Source organism: Carassius gibelio, chromosome B2, assembly GCF_023724105.1.
Source record: "Carassius gibelio isolate Cgi1373 ecotype wild population from Czech Republic chromosome B2, carGib1.2-hapl.c, whole genome shotgun sequence".
Classification (NCBI taxonomy): Eukaryota; Metazoa; Chordata; class Actinopteri; order Cypriniformes; family Cyprinidae; genus Carassius; species Carassius gibelio.
The window spans coordinates 13,062,094-13,081,409 of NC_068397.1; the positions used below are offsets into that span (position 1 = coordinate 13,062,094).

The following is a 19,316-nucleotide window of genomic DNA, read 5'->3' on the forward strand; positions in this document are numbered from 1 at the left end:
AATAGCCTCTGACGTGAAACGCAAGCAGAGCAAATTTGTGTAAATCATTTGTAAAGCCGTTCTGATGTAAACCTATAGATTCATGAAAGTGTTCGTATTTTCAAAATGTTTAGACCTGCTCCTTACAATTTGTAAATGGTGCGTAAATCGTTCAGTCTTTTTAGCAAACTGACGAGACTGAATTTTGATGCACTGCCATCATAATATTTTATGAGAGGTGATAACTGTTTAGCTTCGGGTAAATGCAACAGGGATTATGCTAATTGTGAATGATCATGCACGTTTTAAAGATTTTAATTCATTAACATACGTTTAACTATCAAATGTGATGTATACGAAGCGTTTGTGAATCCGGAGGAGTTTTTAAAAAGGTCTGTTTTACCTGCCAAATTAACGAATGTTTCATGAATGAGGACAAATATAGTTTACATTAACATAACTGATGCTCATTATAATTAAAAACAGAAGGGCAGAAGTGTGACAACGCCTAGTGAGACTGCACTTTTTCCTAACATGCCACCGGTTCACAGCAATAATTATGAAAAAACTTTTCCTTTGTGGTCCTTCTCATAAAGTCAAAATGACCCCATTTTCTTACATTTCTAGTCTGATTGTACAAACTTCGTAAGTATAACATGTAACTTGCTTTCTTAATAATGCTCATGTACATTTTGACATACAAATATGACAAGTCTGGACTGTCTAATTACGTTGGCTGTAAGAGGGCCAGTTACCTGCAGTGCCCTGAATCCACCCTTCAGCCACACAAAATGGCAGAAGAAATAGAGTGGAGAGAAGGCATAAGAGAAAAACAGACAAGAAGCAGCAATAAACATTAGACTTCAGCAGTGAAAGCAAGCTTCTAGCATGCAGTTAAGAACAGCCTGAGAAATACAGTGAAAGTACAACAAATATCACAGGCAGCACACAGGGAACAAGTTGGCCATGGTGTGAAACGATGAGACTCAAAATGGCTATTAAAACACATGCATTTTTTTTTTTTTTTAATAATTATATTTGGAAGGTTCAGTTCTGTTAACAATTGTCAAACATGCATTCTTTTTTAGTGGTCAACTGATATATCGCCAAAGCGGATATATCGGGCGATATCTGGCATTTTTCAAATATCTGCCGATTAGTTTTTCTGTTTGGTCGATGTGTTTGAGGCAGGACTTTTATTTTGATGGCACTGAGAAAGGCAGATTCTCCCCACGGTCCTCGTTAACAGTTCTAATTTGGATAGAAGTCAGTCTAATGATCAGATGCAATGGTTAAACAAAGGAATTAATTTATACAAAAAGTATTATGATTGCTTTTATATTATTAGTAATAGAAAAAGGCAAAAATTATAATAATTTCTCATTTGCCGTATGCATTAAGAAAATCTTTGAATGGCTAATGAACAATTTAAAAAACCTTGCAACTTTCGAATCCAGCTGTGATATCTTGAAGTGTGCATTTTTATCCAGCATGAGCACGTTCTCTATGTGATGGTCAGTCTGTGTGAACTGAATGCTTTAAAGTTGTGATTTTAAATTATGCTGTGCTTTATGCATTTGCCCATTGCCTATTTTCTCTGTGTGCTGTATGGGTGTTAAAATTAGCGTTACCTTGGCTTTATTTGAAAAATACGATTCCCAAAGCACAAACTTCCCAGAAATCGCGTCAACTGAAGTACAAGTATGTTTATTTTACACATTTATTTTTTAATCCATTGTCATGATTTAAAATCTCAAATACACGTAGAAAAGATTACATAAAATCGTATAATTGTAGAGCCACAGCAAGTATAACTGTTTTTGCCTTGATGGCGTGTAAAAAAAAAAAACAGCTGAAGAAGAGTCAATGTCAGAAGTAAATATTAAATACATTAGTTTGTAAGATATAAACATGTGCATACGAATTTGGGAAGGGTTTACATTCCACACTTTCACACTGATCGGTTTAGTTCAGGTCTACACCACCCCTTTCAACCAGACTAAAATTTCATTCTGCTTGGTTTTTATAAGAAGGCTTTTCAGTCCGAATCACCTATCAATCCAATTACCTGTGGATTATTTGATTGAATGCAAAAGTAACTTGGTTGCATGCAACAGAATGCATTTAGTAACAGCAGTAACTCAAAGAATCAATCAGAAAGACTGATTGGTTTGAAACAGTCTTAATGACACAGAATAAACCTAAGGGACGGTCTGGGGTACGTCATCCCTTTCTAACTTCAACTTTAACTCAAAATAAATGATGTTGTTTTTAATTTAAATAAATGAAGCGATTACTCATCAAGGTACACCAGGAACCGGTTTGTTGCAATAAGTAAATAAAAGTATTTAAACGTCAAGTGCTTTTGGTAAAAAATTAAATCGAATTAGAACGGGATTCTTTAAACATATGGATTCCCAGCACTATTGGAAATGGCAATGAATACACAATGAACCCCAGCAAAAGCAGCACCTAAATGCAAGAAAACCTGTAGTTTATTACGGACTAGTTTTGTGTGTGTGTGTCTGTGTGGTGGTGGTGGTGGTGGTTGGGGAGGGTGGGGGAAGAGGTACAGACAGAGGACTTTGGAAATCAAGCAGCCTCCAGTTTATGAAAATTGGTAGTACCTGTTGGTGCAAAGCACGAGGCCCTGGTGCAAACTGGGAGGAAAGTAAAGAGTAAAAGGTCAAAGTTGAGATGCAAAAAGGAGGCGGATTCTGCCACACGTGCAGTTTTTCCTCAAACACAAGCACGAATTAGGACATCTAGCTTAGCCACAAAACATACTGAAAGCTTTGTCGGTGGTGGAGAGTTTCATAGCTTGAAGATGGTGTACCTGTCTGGGTTGCTGTGCAGTGTTCATTTGTGGAGATGGCCCGGGAAAAACAACAGAGGGAGGCTGACCTGGGGGATAGGTAGCCTGCGGAACAAATGGAAACAAAGATAGTTAAACATGACCCAAATATTCCTCATCACTACTGTAGGTTTCCCCGATTCTGCTTTCACCTGTGTCAGTCCTGGCGAGGTGGAGGGGAGGGAAACGGAAGGGGGTCCTGTTATAGGTTGAGGTGGTTTATTCATTTCCTGTGGTTCTGCATGAGTGGGCCTCACACTTGCCTACCAAACTAGTGAATCAGGAAAACATGATTTGAATTTTTGAATTAACAATCAGACACAACCAACAATGTTTTGAAAAAAATAAACAGATTGAGCTTTATAAATGCCAACTAATCAAAATGTAAGTGACGTATACAATAATGTCTCTTACATAATTTGTAAAAATCATACCTCTAAATTAGTATTATGAATCTCTGGGGTATCGAAAAGCCCTCAGGGTGAGTTCTTGTGTAGTGTGTTCGCAATTCACCCTAGAGAGAAATAAAAGGCAATTAGATTGCTATTGCAATGAGAAAAAAAGCAAAGATAACAAAAACCTAGATTAACAAATTAAATTAATCTATCAGTTGACAGGGTAGGAATGCTCATATAACTACCAAAATCAGATCTCTTAGTCAAGTTCTGTATGTAGGAACAACAAGACGATCCATCCTGTGAATAAGTACATTGTATGCATATGCAAAAAAACAAAAAAACAAAATTACGCTGCAGCAACATACACTGTTGCGCTCATGATTACACTCACAGAAATGAGTGAATGAATTCTCTCTGCGAGCAAGTAAAGAATGGGTGGGGGTCTACTAGTGTCAGCTGAGATAAGACCACACCACACCCTTCAGATCTCAAACACACAGAGCCAGAATGGGCATTTAACACAATGGACCCTTTTCACAAGACCCGTTTAACAGTCATCAGCATTCTACATCAAGTTTTTCCATATTTGTATTTTTTTAATGCACATGTATAACACTTTTCTTTGCATTAGTTCACCTTTGCATCATGTTACAAAAAACAAAACAAACAATAAAAAGCTACTGCTTATGCAAGGGTGTTTCTAATGCAGCGTCTATTGGAGGGACGATAAATTTGACATCGTTCTCTCTTCTGACTGCCATTATCAGTCTCAATTTTTTTCCTTTTATTGAAAGCCAGGAAAACACTATCATTGAGTTTTGCTTTTGCTGTTTGAGCAAATTGGAATGCAAAATATATATAGGTACTCTCCCATTCACTGCTCAAGTTAACCCAAATATGAGGACTTCCACTGCTGAGAAAATCTGGAAAGTCAATCTCTCAGCTGAGTTGAGAAAGGAGAGCTCAGACCATGGGTTATAGAAATGTAGGCTCTTCTTTCTGGGAATGTCTGTATGCAACCTGTGACCCTCACACAAAAGGACAGGACTTGCCATCCAGCTCTATGTTTTTGATCCCGACAGATGGCAACCAATAAACACCCTAAGACCCTCTCAAAAAGACCTGACTTTCCAGGAAAGGGCAGATGGGGGAGGTGAGCGATGCTGGGGAACTGAAACACGTGGGGAACATGAGCCTTGACAGACCACCAAGGCAAAACTACATTTACATATTTATTTCTCAAAAAGGAAAAAAGGGGCACAACGGGTCAGAAAGGCATTGGTCTCATGGGTGTAAATAAAGTAGGACATACAAAACCTAGAGATGAATGAGCCAAACATGGGATGTTTATGGCACGAGGGGGGAGGGTAGGCCACGCACGTGTTCAATATAGCCCAATACCCAGCCATCCATGACATCCAGATGAAGTGTGTGTGGGGTGCTGGGGGGAGGGAACACCAGGCTCTAGTTGTAGAGATAGGATCAATGCATTTGGGAGAACAGGCAAGACATGCATAAACTCATACAAATCCACAGGCTTGTACATAGTGCCGAGCGGTATACCGGTTCATACCAAATACGCATTTAAATAACATTGGGAACACGACACTGTTTGAGAGGGGTCCCTTTTCACTGTTGTACTGTGTTAAGAGCACAGCTGTACGTGTTACTATGCACGAAAGTTACAAAGCTGAAGCTGTAGAAACTAGTAGAACGTGATGACACAGAAGAACTTATCCAGAGTGACGCTAGAAATATCCACCGCCTCCTGCCATCAGCTCCCACGTCTCTCACAAGTGCGACAAACACAAAAACACACAAGTGCAAATAAACCTTAGCTTTCAATTATTTGGAAGATTTCTCCAGTACTATCCCGTTAGCGTGAGGTCTGACTTTTCTCGCCGTCTGTTCTGTGCAGTGAGCGGCAGTGAAGCAGCACATTCAGTTAGCTGTAACGCAGCAGACTCGTCAGTTCAATACAAAACTTCGTTTCCAAACACCTGTAGCTAACCGACTGTTTGGAATTATAAATATGAGCACAGTTTTTTTTTTTTGTTACTCACAGGCTGTGCGCTGCACGAGACAAAAAAATAAAATAGCCAAATCCACCACATAGCTGCTCTTTAGTATACAGTAGATGCATGCTGATTTTATCAGACGATGTGGCGATTATAAATGAGACGTAAAACACATATTAATGGGTAGCGTTTAGTAACTATTTAGTAGGACTGGGCAATAATTTGATAAAACCATGAAACTGGTATAATTTAGAAAAATACTGATAAACATTTTTGGTTATAGCACCTAGCACTACTTGTTCAGCACGCAATATAAAAATCCATCCCTAGGTTTGAGGGCACTTAAGCCAACTAGCATATGCGTACAGTCGAACACTTTCAAAGTATACCCTGTTTGATGTCGTGCACAAATGCAGGCAGTTGACATGCACTCCTAAAAGCTTCATCCATGTCCAGTGTCATTCTTCCCCATTAGTTCAAGTTCACTTTATTTGTTTAGCACATTTATAACAGCCACCAGGCTGACCGAAGAGCTTTACAAGATGTAGGATTATAAAAATAAGAAATAAACAGAAAACGGACCAGACAAAACTTAACTCACAATTCAATTCATGATTTTGATTTCACGATTTGATTTGTTTTTAAACAAAATATTTAAAACAAATTATGAATTAAATGTCCTTTTATTATTGCTTAAAATGCTGTACAATTCTTTGTGAAACTGAAATATAACAAATAACATACTAATATAGCACTCTTTTGCTGGTTTTTATTGCTTCTATTGTCCTCAAGTCTCTTTGGATAAAAGTGTCTGCTAAATGACAAATTTTAAGTAGAATGTAAATAACACTAAATTTAAATATTAAAACGAGACCTAAATCAAATAAGTAACAAATAAAATAAATATCTTCATATAAACAAGGCTGTCTTTGCTCTTCCCATTTAAAATGAGGCAACCACTGTATTTTAGTCATGATTCAAAAAAAGATGCTGCATACATGCAACATGAGCAGTTTTTAATCTAAATTAGATTGTATTTAGAAATTCTGAAGTAAAAACAGAATGGTTTGACTTCAGTTTTGTGAAACTATACATAAAAATATCTGTATGAAACAACGGACAAGCTGAATGAGACGCAGATTCACTTTCTGCCAGCAGGTGGTGCTTTAAGCGTTTCTTTAGTTTCCATTGTAAACAAAGCCAAGATTCACTTATGAACCTTAATATCATAAGCATCATACAGATGCAAGATGAAAAAAACTAAACTTGTCTAAAGACAGCGAGTTCCCTCAGACATGCATTCATATAAACTACTACACCTAAATGAATCGTTACTTGTTTAACATCTCAACTGATTTGAATCATCACGTTTTAATCGATTTTCATCCGGCTCATGGTTAATTGTTGCATCCCTAACCATCATAAAGCCTGGTCACACATTAAATCGCAGTTATGGCTGATAAATATTTGCAAACTTTTAAACCAAAGCTGAGCTATCCCATACCCTCTTAATGTACTTACTTTGTTGTTCCGTCTCTTTAGTTTTGTTTTCTACTTTGAAACAATGGCCCAGGACAGTGTTGCATCTAGGGTTTGTCAAAAGTACCGACTTTGTTACCTAAATGTTAAAACTGTGACCATAGCAGTATTTCGTGTGGGAATTCTGAGTGTGATTGAGCAAATTCTTAAACACAAATGAACGGTCATTGTGTGCACACGCTCCACAGACATGTCTGTGATAGGCTACAATAATCATCGCTTCACACTCTACACAAAGCGCTTGCATAGATTGTTCACACATGGGAGTGTTTGAAAGCTGCGTACATCAACGGATTCATCATCAGCAGATATAATAAGCCCCTTTCACACTGCCATTCCGGCAAATACACAGGTAAAGTGTTCCAGAAATTTCTTCCCGGGTTGCTAGATTTTGCACTTTCACACTGCCAGTGATGACCCGGGATATGTGCGTGCTTTCACACACAACCTGTAAAGATCCCGTAATGACATCAGGGCATGACATGTAATGTACGAGTCGAAAACGTAAGGCACGTTATACTTTCACTGAAGCAAGCAGACAATCTCGGCGTCAGCGCGGAAAGTGAGGAACAAACTGATCTCTGCTTCATTACAGTTTGCACATATTTTTCGTCGCAAACGTTGATCTTCCTTCAAAACAGCCGGTAAAAGAGTCACGCTATGACGCAGGTCATCACTTCGACACTGCATTAGATCTGGCTTTTGTTCACACAGGGCTCGTCCCGGGTTGAACCCGGCAATGTTACTAGGTCCCCGACCCGGGTTCAATGCGGGAATCAATCACGGGACGTGGTTGCTTTCACACAGATGGCGACCCGGCAATGTTCTGGCAATATGCCGGGTCCGACGTGCAGTGTGAAAGGGGCTTTAGTGATCCACTGATAGATGCAAATTTCAAACAGTCCCGTGTAACTGTGTAAATGCTTGGTGAAGATCATGAAGCGATGATTATTGTAGCAATGACAGACATATCTTTTGAGTGCATGCACAACATGGCCACTCAGCAGTGTTTAAGAATCCACGCAACAGCACTCAATTTCCGAGGGAAATGCTGGTATGATCACATTTTTTTAAATTTTGGTACCGAAGTCACTACTTCTGACAACCCTAGGTCCAAACTTGTGGAACAACTGATTACAGCAAAAATAATTAAATGCTCATGTGCAAAATAAAAATGGAAAAAATCAGGTGGTCCACATACTATTCTGATGACAAAATTCAAGTCACATGCACTGTACACGCTGTCCCTTGCATACACATAAAATGGCTTTAGGCACAAAATAGTTTTTTTTTTTTTAGAGGTTAAACGATCAACCTACCATGTATACTCCATTTTATGGCATGCTCGGACATAGGTACTCTAAATATGTGTGAACATTTCATCCTTGTCCAGAGGCTGCGCTATTTCTGTGAAAAATGTATGAGCACTAAAAATTTATTTGTAATCATTTAAACTAATGGCAGGAAAAAACTGTTTAAACTCAGAGTTTGGGTCTAAAAACGGAGAATCGATTACAGGATAAGTAGCCATAGCATCTTATTCTTTGAACATTACTTGAACAGGTTATGTTTTATGTTAGTTTACTTCAGAGCTATCATCGTATGCATGACAAATTGACAAGACTATACAGTTTTTATAAATGGATTATAAATGGATAAACTATTCTAGCATAATTATTTTATCATAATAGTTTTCACTATATCAATTATAAAAAACGTATAGCAAGGAAATGTTTTTAATCTCAGGCACCATGTAGCTGGATTTTCAATAATGTATTAATTTTTATTTTATTTTATTGTCTTACATAATTGGTATCAAACCATATAATTATTTCCTCAATTTAAATATTAAATAAGTACATAAATTGCATATATTTATATATATATACACATACACACACATATGCTCTCTGCAACAACCATTACCTTTAATAATTGTCACAGAGACATTTCACATTCAAATACAAAAACTGTCATTTACTCGCCCTCATGTTGCTCCCATTATTACTTTCTTTTGCATAACACAAAATTAGATGTTATTCATATGAAAGAGCAACAACGAAATATTTTAACCAAGCAGGCTGTCTTCAAATCTTTCATTTACTGAAACTCCAACATTCAAATAGCTTTTAACTCATTCCAAAACACATAGGTAGAGCTGAAAAAAAGAAACCACTAGGGTAGTATTTTCCAATGTCGAGTTTTGTGCACGCTGGGCTCCCAGAAGTGAGGAAAGCAGCGCTCCGCTCCTACAGACGTGTCACAGCGCAGCCATGATGCTCAGCCGGTGTGGCTAACTGCGCTAGCCTCCATATGGCACTGACACGTTCCGATCAATTCCACTTTTCATACCATAACAACATCGTTTTATTCCCAAACCAAGATTTAACGACCCCCACACGCCCTCTGACGAAAACCCATCTCGGCAACCATCTGAGAAAACTATAAAATCAAGCCGGGCCCACAGCAAATGTGAAGGGAAGTGTCGATTTCACCGCACTAGCTAATTAGCTAACGTTACCCCTTCTATAAATCAATGACATGGTGAATGAAAGCCGGTCAGTGAGATCGACTCTCTGGTTCTTTTACAGTATCGTATGTAAAACATCGGCAAGGTTGATTTTGTTGAGGAAAGAATTCGTTCAAACTTCTTACAGCGTCCGCGTGCCGACATTCCTTCAACGCGTCACGAGACATTTAACGGTCACAAATGCTCCTCAAATCGCAGAGAACAAGCCATCCACGCTCGACAAGCCGTGGAAACCTTAACGGGACAAAACCGTGCCGAGTTTATATGTTCCCTAAATTTCAGAGGACCGACACCCATATATAAGCAATATGAATGTGTGAAACTGAAAACAAGCGGAGTGCTGGGAAATAAAGCCTCAGAAACACATACCCGGCATACCAGGAAGGGAAACAATCAGTGACAAGTTAAAAGAAAAGCATTTTACGAAGAAAATGTTTGATAGGTGAACACACTTAAACATTAAACCCGTCGCGAGGATCAATCTAGGCCCGCTTGGCCCCTGCGATGATCGGTTTAGACGCGGCTATCAGAGTTAGCACACACGGTAGGATTAACGTTACTCACCCGCGCCGCGGACCAACGGGAAAACTTGAGGACAAGACTTCGTCAACGTGTTTCTTGAAAGTTTGTTTTTTTGTTACTAACAGAGGACGTCTTGGTTTCCACGGGGATATTTGGGTTAATCAAATGAGAAGTGTTGGCTAGCTGCTGACACTTTAGGTTTAAATCCCATGTAGCGTGCAAAGGCGACAAAAAGTGACAGTATGGGGGGAAAACTAATAAATACGGTTTCCAGATGTTACTACTGACAGAGTTGATGCCCCAAGGACAAGCCTCTTGACTGGAGGTCCATGTTTAAGGCGCGGATGGTGACGGATTGCCGGTAAGTTGATCACACTTCTCTTAATAAACGCGATTAGAACAGAGCCATGGTGCTTCTGCGCTTCTCCCCTTGAGCCCGCAGAACCGGACGGAGTGCTCATGAGCCGCGTGGGTACTTCCGGGTTAATCAACCTGAGCGCAGCGGGGTCATTCGCAAAGGGTACAAACAAATAAAAGTCTCCTCCACTTATACAGATTATGAATGTTAATTTATTTTGTGAAACATATTCACAAAATTAAATCAGTGAATGCTGTAAGATATAATAAATATATATAAAACGAGATATAAAACGATCATAAATCAGTACGGCATTCAAACTCTCTGTCATTCTATCTATCTATCTATCTATCTATCTATCTATCTATCTATCTATCTATCTATCTATCTATCTATCTATCTATGAATCTGTCTTTGTCTATCCATTTTTTTATTTGAGGAAATATGAAATGTAATACCATATGCTATTTTTAATCTAAGTCAATTATAATAATAAAATAACATTAAATACAACATAAATTATGACGTGAACATAATATATATAATGTGATTATTTTATTATTTGAATCCCTCTCCCACCCCACTTAACCCTGCAGTCTCTTTTCAAAAGGGCACATATTATACAGCAGGTAAACACACACACATACACACACACACACACACACACACACACACACGTTTGTTTATGTGAATTGTGGGGACTTTCCATAGACTTCTATTACTTTCATACTGACCAAACATTATCCCCTAATCCCCTAGGGGATCCCCTAACCCTAAACCTACCTCTGACAGAAAACCTGTTTGAATTTTTACACTTTCAGATAAACATCATTTACTATTTGTATGATTTCTTTTCCTTGTGGGAACCGCCCTATTGTCCCCACAATGTCAAAAAATAATACATGTAATTTTACAATCCCTATGGGGACATTCGGCCCACAAAATGTAGCATAAACAATTACACACACACACACACACACACACACACAAATGATCAAATGTTTTATGGTATGTCACACTTATATGTCAAAGCATACACAGGGGGTGGGGAGGCAGTGGAGAAGTCAACTGTGTTCACTCTGTATTCAGGTCTTAAATGCATACATTTGATTGATACTTTGATACTTTGAATAGTCCTCAGGCACTCTAGTCCTTCAATTTACATGTTTGTCCAAATTTGGAAGACCGCAAGGATTTAGGGTCCGATTTGGGACAAAGCCGTAGAGTCGATATTCAGTAATAATAACATCAAAGAGTTCACTGGTAGAAAGTAACCAACGATTTTTGATAGAGAACCACATTTGTCAGTCCAATCAAATGTCTGGAGCAGGGATAGGCAAAGTCGGTCCTGGAGTCCCGCTGTCCTGTAGAGTTTAGCTCAAACCCTAATCAAACACCTGAACAAGCTAATCAATGTCTTTAGGATTACTAAGGCCAAAGCCACTAGAAAGGCAAGCCTGCAATCTTTAGCCAAAAAAGTGCAACGGCTAATGCTAACACTTCCGTTCTGGCAGTACATGGGACAGGAGAGCAGAGGCTGTTTTATGGATGTCAGTGGAGGAGAGGCTTCACGCTGAATAATTTTTTTTTTAGAGGAAACGTAATCATAATCCCGCACATGGTTAATGTAAACAATGATGATTATGTTGATTACGTTCTGGGATACTCTCCAAAATGGTGAAAGACGGTAACTCGCGAAGAAGATTTGTTGAATAAATTATAGTATTACTGTTTTCTTTGTGCACAAAAAGTATTGTTGGGTAACACTTTAGAATAAGGTTCCATTAGTTAATGTTAGTTAATGTTTTAATTAACATGAACAAACAATGAATAATACATTTATTACTGTATTTATTCATCTTCGTTAATGTTAGTTAATGAAAATACAGTTATTCATTGTTAGTTCATGGTAATTCACAGTGCATTAACTAATGTTAACAAGCACAACTTTTGATTTAAATAATGCATTAGTAAATGTTGAAATTAACATGAACTAAGACTTATAAATGCTGTAGAAGGATTGTTCTTGCTTAGTTCATGTTAACGAAAGTAGTTAACTAACATTAACTAATGGAACCTTATTCTAAAGTGTTACCTATTCTTGTAGCTGCGTGAAATTACGATTGAATCACTGATGTCCATGGACTATTTTCCAGATGGCCTTGCTACGTTTCTGATATAAATATATAAGATATAAATTAAAAAATATTTTGAAATATTTCTTACTGCTTTGAAACGACACAAGGGTGAGAAATTAATGACAGAATTTTCATTTCTGGGTGAACAACCCTTTAATTCAAGAATTAGGAAGGCTGGGAGTTGATAATATTTCTCTAAGTATTGTTAGGAAATAGGATCAAGGCAATCAAGAGTACATTAAATATTATTTAAATACCTGAAAAACACAGGAATAATGGGTAGAACTAGTTTTTAATTTCATCTCTTTTTCCTCAGTCTTTTCTTCCAAATCTAAGCACACTCCAGATTTTTTTGTTGGAATGTCAAACCGCCATAATACACCAGAAGAAGAAGAAGAAGAAGAAGAAGAAGAAGAAGAAGAAGAAGAAGAAAGCGGCTGACACACAGCATGTGAGTACTAAACTTAGCTCTCTTTCATGTCTCATTGCGCACACACAAGCTTATGTTAATAACACATAAGTTACAAAAACAGTTGATAAAGTCTGTATAGGTAAACAGCTGCGAAAGAAATTGTATGCAGCAGCATAATATGCAGTAAATGCATAAAAAATCCACTGCTCTCCTGTCTCCTCTGAGGCTGGGACTCTTAACAGTGTTCTGTGGTCGTCAGTGCAGCCTAAGACAGAACAGTTAGCATGCTTTGCTCAAACATTTGCCATTGCCACTGTGGGTGAAAATGTAAAAATTAAGGGTGTTAATATTATAATAAGTTCCCCTTAAAATGTCACAGGGGCAGCTTGGTAAGCCATTCTCTGCAAGCTTGTGAAAAAATGAGCTTCTCAAGAGCGATGTCATCTGGATCATCCGAAGGAATCTTATTTTGTGCAACCAGTGGATATATTCCAGCATCCAGACCTTTGAGAACAACTGTGGCATGAAGTCTTTCCATTGAGATCATTGATGGTAAAGTCAGCGTCCTTCTTTACCACAGCCACAGCATAACAGCATTCTCGAGAAGAAGTGGAGAAGAAAGAAGGTGAAGAGAATCAGTAACACATCTGTCAGAAACCCCTGACTGATGGATTGAAAGATATTTAGAGACCGTTTAATCATGTGCCGAATGATGCATCTTCCAATGTTTTATTAGGAGAAAAATAAGGAAAAATAAGTAAACGAGAATATATAAGAAATAATGTAACATCATTATTTTTTTTTTTTTATATAAAAAAATGACATTACTCAGAAATCCTAAATCAAATCTTGTCTATTTTAACAATTTATAAAAACTTTATTTAGACTAAACCAAAAAGTGTGTGTGAGGTAAAGTAATGAGCCTGATTTATTACCTTGATGCTTGTCATGCACTCAGTTACTGAAGATTTGAGATACTCAAGCTCTGGAGATTTGGTGGCAAGGTGTTGGCATTTCAACAGCTCAATCTGTGACTTGTGTGCTGACTGAGGGTAATGCCACACTGCCACACCTGCAAAGAAAAAGACACAGTAATAGTTAATCATTCGCTTGATCACAATGATTAAAAAAGCATTGAAGAAGAAAATGTCAAAAATATCAAACATGGCAATTACCAAAGGCACCCCAGCAACGAGATGAGCAGGATGTTCATATTAGGATTTTTGGCAGGTGGAGACAGGAGAGACAAGGCTTTTTACAGGAGCTCTGGAAGCACTAGTGGTAGTGGGCTTCATCATTTGCTCAGGATTTCTCAATATTTGCTTTTGCAGGCTATGTGGCAGTTCATATTTTGCGAAAGGAGCTATTTTCTATTATGGAAATTCCCTGGAGAAGTTAATGATAAATTCAAACATTTATTTACCATTCGCTTTCTTTGTGTATAAATTAATAATAGAAAAGTACTATTATACTGTACATTCACCTAGAAAATTAGTTAACACTTAACATAATTAGTTGCTTATTAGCATGCATATTACTAACATATTGGCTGTTTATTAGTTAGTAGTATTATTAGTTTATTAGTAGTTATTAGTTTAATTAGTTATTAGCTAATTAGCTATTAACAAGCATATCTCTACCCAATACCAATTAGGGGTTTATTTATGCAAAACTCTTTGTTCTTTCATCTAAAGTATTAACATAAAATTTGCCCCAGACAGACATTTATTTTATTTTTATTTATTTATTTATTTTAGTTACAAGAAAATACAGTTATATTAAAATTGTGTTTTGTGCAACTGGAAATTTAACTCAGAATCTTATAGTTAAGATAAAGTCCCTGTGGCACTTAGTCCTGATCTCTGTTGCTGTTTGCATAAGCATCAAAGTGTGTGTCGAGGTAGTGCGAGCCAAACATGGTCTGCATTCAAAATCCAGAGAATTGTCCAATGGGGTGGATTTTTGACTGATTCATTATTTTGCACACCATTTGTACTATCCAAATACATTTTTAGTGTCAGTCTTCCATCTAGAAAAACAGGTAACAGTTTAGTAAAGGGACCAATTCTTACTATTAGCTAGTTGCTATTAACAAGCATATTATTAACATATTGGCTGTTTATTAGTACTTCTAAAGCACATATTCTGCATGACCATGTTCTACATCCCTAATCTTACCCCACACCTAAACTGCTATCTTACTGACTAATAATAAGCAGCAAATTAGGATTTTATTGAGAAAAAAGTTGAAGTTAATAGTTTGTTAAAAGCAAGAATTGGGCCTTAAAATAAAGTGTGACGGAAAAAAAACATTTGATAAAACATTTTCTGGGACACTTGAAATTATGCTCAGGATCGTTTAAATCTCTTGTAATTGTTACTACACTTCACTTGGAGTTAATGTATGTCAAATTAAATTGAACGGGTATGTTTTGGAAAGACTCAATGAAAGGGTTAACAACTGAAAATGGATATCAGAGCAAATATCAAAGAACTGCCACAGAACAAGACACAGAACTGGGTTCAGAAGGGTTCAGAAACAAATCTGCTGCATTGAAGGTTCATATAAGCATTTAGCCTCCATTTTCCTTATGAAAGAAGTTTGAAACAACCAGGACTCTTCCTAGAGATGACCAAGGCCAAAAAAGTTTTATACAAGAACCATTGTATTCAAACTATAACTCAGTGTCTATCCATTTACTTTACAAGTTTCAACTGTCTGTCACATGAACTCTGATCTCAGACACTCTGCTATCTGAATGAGATAACAGGTGGGCTTCAAACAGATGTTTATAACAAATGTTTCTGGAATCCTCTGAAATAGATGTTGAACTTTGTGCTGGAAAACATGCTAATTCTGCAACAGCTAAAACGGTGGAGGACTGAATGAACAGAGGTGACTGAAGTCCAGCTCCTTTATGTAACCACCTCAGTAGCATACTTGAGCACTTTCTAGGATCTGAGCTTTATAGTGCAGTGACACTAATACCAGATACAGAGTGATCTATGCTGACCAATTAATGAGTGTGAGATCTCTCTGTTTTGATTATACATTCCTAAGCATAAGTAGAGCTGGCAGTTGCCCTGTGTCCAAATCCTGTGATTGACTGACCTGACTATTTGAGCAGCGACTTTTATCACAGCTTTTGTTGCAGAAGTTTAAATGTAGTCGTGCATTAAAGAGCATTGTGTTAAAGAGACAAATAATGAATTAAAAGTTTAAGCAAAACCATATAAACAATTTACAAATTGTCCAATGAAGATTTATATAAAAAAAAAAATACATTTTCATAAATAGATGGTTGGGTTATTTAAAATGTCATCTGCATGACCAGAATTCAATTAAACATAAATCTGTGGTTTAGTGCTCAGATTAGATGCATAATTTAGATCTTATTCATATTTTATTTGCTGGGCATTTGAACATTTTATGTTTGGTCAGTGCAAGTAGTAAAGCAGAATGGGTAGGTTTGTTTGTTTGGTTATAGGGGTTGGGACAGAACTCCACACTCACTGATACAAAAAAACAAAACCATTTGTCTCTGAAAATGAATGAATAAATAATTTAATGAATAAATGTTCCTTCATTTAAAATGCTATTAAATATTTAAGAAATATTTAATTTCTTGATGTTCTGTTTAGATGCCTGTAATAAATTGTCCTGCGTTCTTGACATGATTTGAGGAAAGACTGTAAGTGTGCTTAGTTGGATCATAATAAAATTGTATAAAGATGGAAAAAAATGTTTTTATAAACAGCTAATATTAGTAGTAAAAGCATATATATATATATATATATATATATATATATATATATATATATATATATATATATATATATATATATATATATATATATATATATATATATATATATATATATATTAGTTGTGGGCATAGATTAATTTTTTTAATCTAGATTAATCTCACTGTGATCTTGAAATTAAACTAGATTAATCTAGATTAAAATGGCTCGTTCAAATTCTGCCGAATGCATTCAGAATATGTGTGTTACCCAAATAAAATTGACAAACAGTAAGTCTTTGAGAAGAGGTTTATCAAGCTAGGTGGTGCATTAGAGAAGGGGCTCTTAGGAACACCTGTAAATATCCACATCACACAGCTTTATTCAGAGGCTTTGGAAAAGGAGGAAGTGATTGACACTCCTAACTGAGGTTGTAGATAGAGTGTCAGTGGTCCACTTGAGAGATAGGTGGCAGTAATGCACAGACGGAAGTCTGCAATCCGCTGTAAAGCAATAAGAAGACTCATCACACAGAGGCTGTTGAGAATGCACTCAGGACAGATCGCACAGACCGATCGTTTTGTGTACACATCAATATATCGTCACGAGCTGCAGGGTTTAATTTGGTTTTGCTTGTGTATGTTTTTTTTTTTTTACTCTCAAAGCCTGATTCCAATTTACTTACATTATATGACTGACATACTGCAATGATTTGAGTTAAAAATCTTGGTTTGTGTTCTTATGAAGAAACAAAGTCACCTACACTGTTGATGCCCCAGGGGTCAGCAGATAAACATCACATTTTCATTTATGGGTGAACCATCCCTTCAAGTATATATTTGCACATCTGCAGGGTTTTTTTTTATTGCCATTCTTCTCTTTTGATCTTCTCAAACTCTTTCAGGATGCCTGGGGACCATTGGCGGACAGCCATTTATAGGTTTCTCCAAAGATGTCTGATTGGTTCCATTTCCTAGCTCTGGCTGGGCCACGCGAGGACATTCATAGAGTCGCCCCTAAGCCATTGCTGCCTTGTCTTGGCTGATTGTCATGTTGGAAGGTGAACTTCCAGCCCAGTCTGAAGTTCCGAATCCTCTGAACCAGGGTATTATTGAGGATATCTCTGTACTTAGCTTTCAGCTTTCTGTCTTCTTTGATCGCTTTCCCAGTCACTGCTTCTGAAAAACACCCCACTGCATGATGCTGCCGCTACCATGCTTCACCATTGGGATGGTATTATGCAGGTGATAAGCGGTGCTCACTCAGACATAAATAAGGAATTGAGGTTCATCAGACCAGAGAATCTTTTTGTTTTCATAGTCTGAGAGTTATCTAGGTGTATTTTTGTAAATTCCAATCAGGGTTTCATGTATCTTTACCGAGGAGAAGCATGAGTTTGTCATTTCGCTATCAAGCCCAGATTGGTGGAGTGTCGCAGTGATGTTTGTCCTTCTGTAAGTTTCTCCCATCTCCACATAAGATCATGGAGCTCAACCAGAGTGACCATCAGTGTCATGATCACCTCTCTAACCAAGACCCTTCTCCTTCGATTTATTGGTTTAGCCAGGAGGCTAGATCTAGGAAGAGTCCTGATTGTTTCCAACTTCATCCATTAAGGATTGTGGAGGCCAAATGCACCTGTGAACTTTCAACATAGCAGAAATATTTATCCCCAGATCTGTCTCAACACAATCCTGCCTCTCAGCTCTGCCGGCCATTCCTTTGTCCTCACGGCTTGCTCTGAAATTAATTTCAGCTGTCAAACTTTATATATGCAGGTGTGTGTGCCTTTCCAAATCATGTCCAATCAAATTAATTTGCCACAGGATAACTCCAGTCAGAGTATAGAAACATCTCAAAGATGATCCAGTGAAACTGGAATGCTCCTGATCTAAATTTTAAGTTTCAAAGCAATGTCATTTTGTTCCAGTGTTTCCTTTTTAATCAATTTGCAAAGTTTAACATTATACTTAATAATACAGGGGCAGCTGTAGTCTCGAATAGCCAGACCTTTAGACTGAAGGTCTGGGCCCGTATTCCTAAAGATTCTAAGAATCCTCTCAGAAAACTCTTAATTTAGCTTAAAAACATTTACCAATCTGAGAGCAACTCTGAGTAAGGAAAAGACAAAAACTTTCATCTTAGCGAGGAGGCGCACACACACACACACACACACACACATTATATGTGTGTATATAAATCCTTTTTTTTTTATTAACTATGCTTGTAATTTCCTATAAGGTATTTGATTGGCTTATAATGATAAAAATTGTTCCACTCTTTCCAGTTACAGTGAATGCTGTCCTATTTAAGTGGCGGTTTGAATGTTGGTCTTAAAGGAAAATTAAGGCCGGGTGTTACAGCAAGGGACAAGAAGCAGACATGGGAGCGTATAGTTCAAACTATTAACGGTTCATTCCCCCTGCTTGTGTGCACCTATAAGTCTGCTATATTCATAAATGCAGTTTTTTGAGCCTGCAAGGTGGGATTGTCCAGTAGAAACGAAATGAACTTTGACACAATAAGATGTTCTGAAAGTGCTTTAATTGTTTGTGTGATCACTCTGCTTACAGAAGGTTGTGACAGACCCAAATCATCACTATTGCATTGTTGCATTTTCCCAGTTGCCAAATTTCGTAATGTAGTAATTAATTTAATTTCTGGCACTATGGCATTCCTGCGCTGTTTCAGAGATGTTAGCATGTCTCTAATAAGATCAGTCACAAACATGATCCCTGCACGATCTAATCTATAGCGTCTTATTTACTCACTATCGTCCATTGTCTGCAACACATTTCTTCTGCCTCTTCGTTTTTCTGCCATT

At 37.3% G+C, this 19,316-nt stretch overlaps 1 protein-coding gene across 13 annotated transcripts in view; it reads right to left on the minus strand.

Moving 5' to 3' along the window:
• The window catches only part of eif4g1a (eukaryotic translation initiation factor 4 gamma, 1a), a 28,089-nt gene extending 17,727 nt beyond the window's left edge, over positions 1 to 10,362 (minus strand). For 3 of the 13 annotated variants that reach the window (XM_052547320.1, XM_052547321.1, XM_052547318.1), the window contains exons 1-6: positions 9,883 to 10,299; positions 3,268 to 3,347; positions 2,986 to 3,104; positions 2,816 to 2,899; positions 2,607 to 2,639; positions 735 to 755 (exon numbers count right to left, since the gene is read on the minus strand). In XM_052547320.1, coding sequence (XP_052403280.1) covers positions 735 to 755; positions 2,607 to 2,639; positions 2,816 to 2,899; positions 2,986 to 3,060 — 213 coding nt within the window. In that variant the 5' untranslated portion in view covers positions 3,061 to 3,104; positions 3,268 to 3,347; positions 9,883 to 10,299. Of the gene's footprint in view, positions 1 to 734; positions 756 to 2,606; positions 2,640 to 2,815; positions 2,900 to 2,985; positions 3,105 to 3,267; positions 3,348 to 9,882 lie in introns of all 13 variants that reach the window. The other 10 variants (XM_052547332.1, XM_052547331.1, XM_052547327.1 and 7 more) reach the window with 8 other exon arrangements.
• Between the last annotated feature and the right edge of the window lie 8,954 nt (positions 10,363 to 19,316).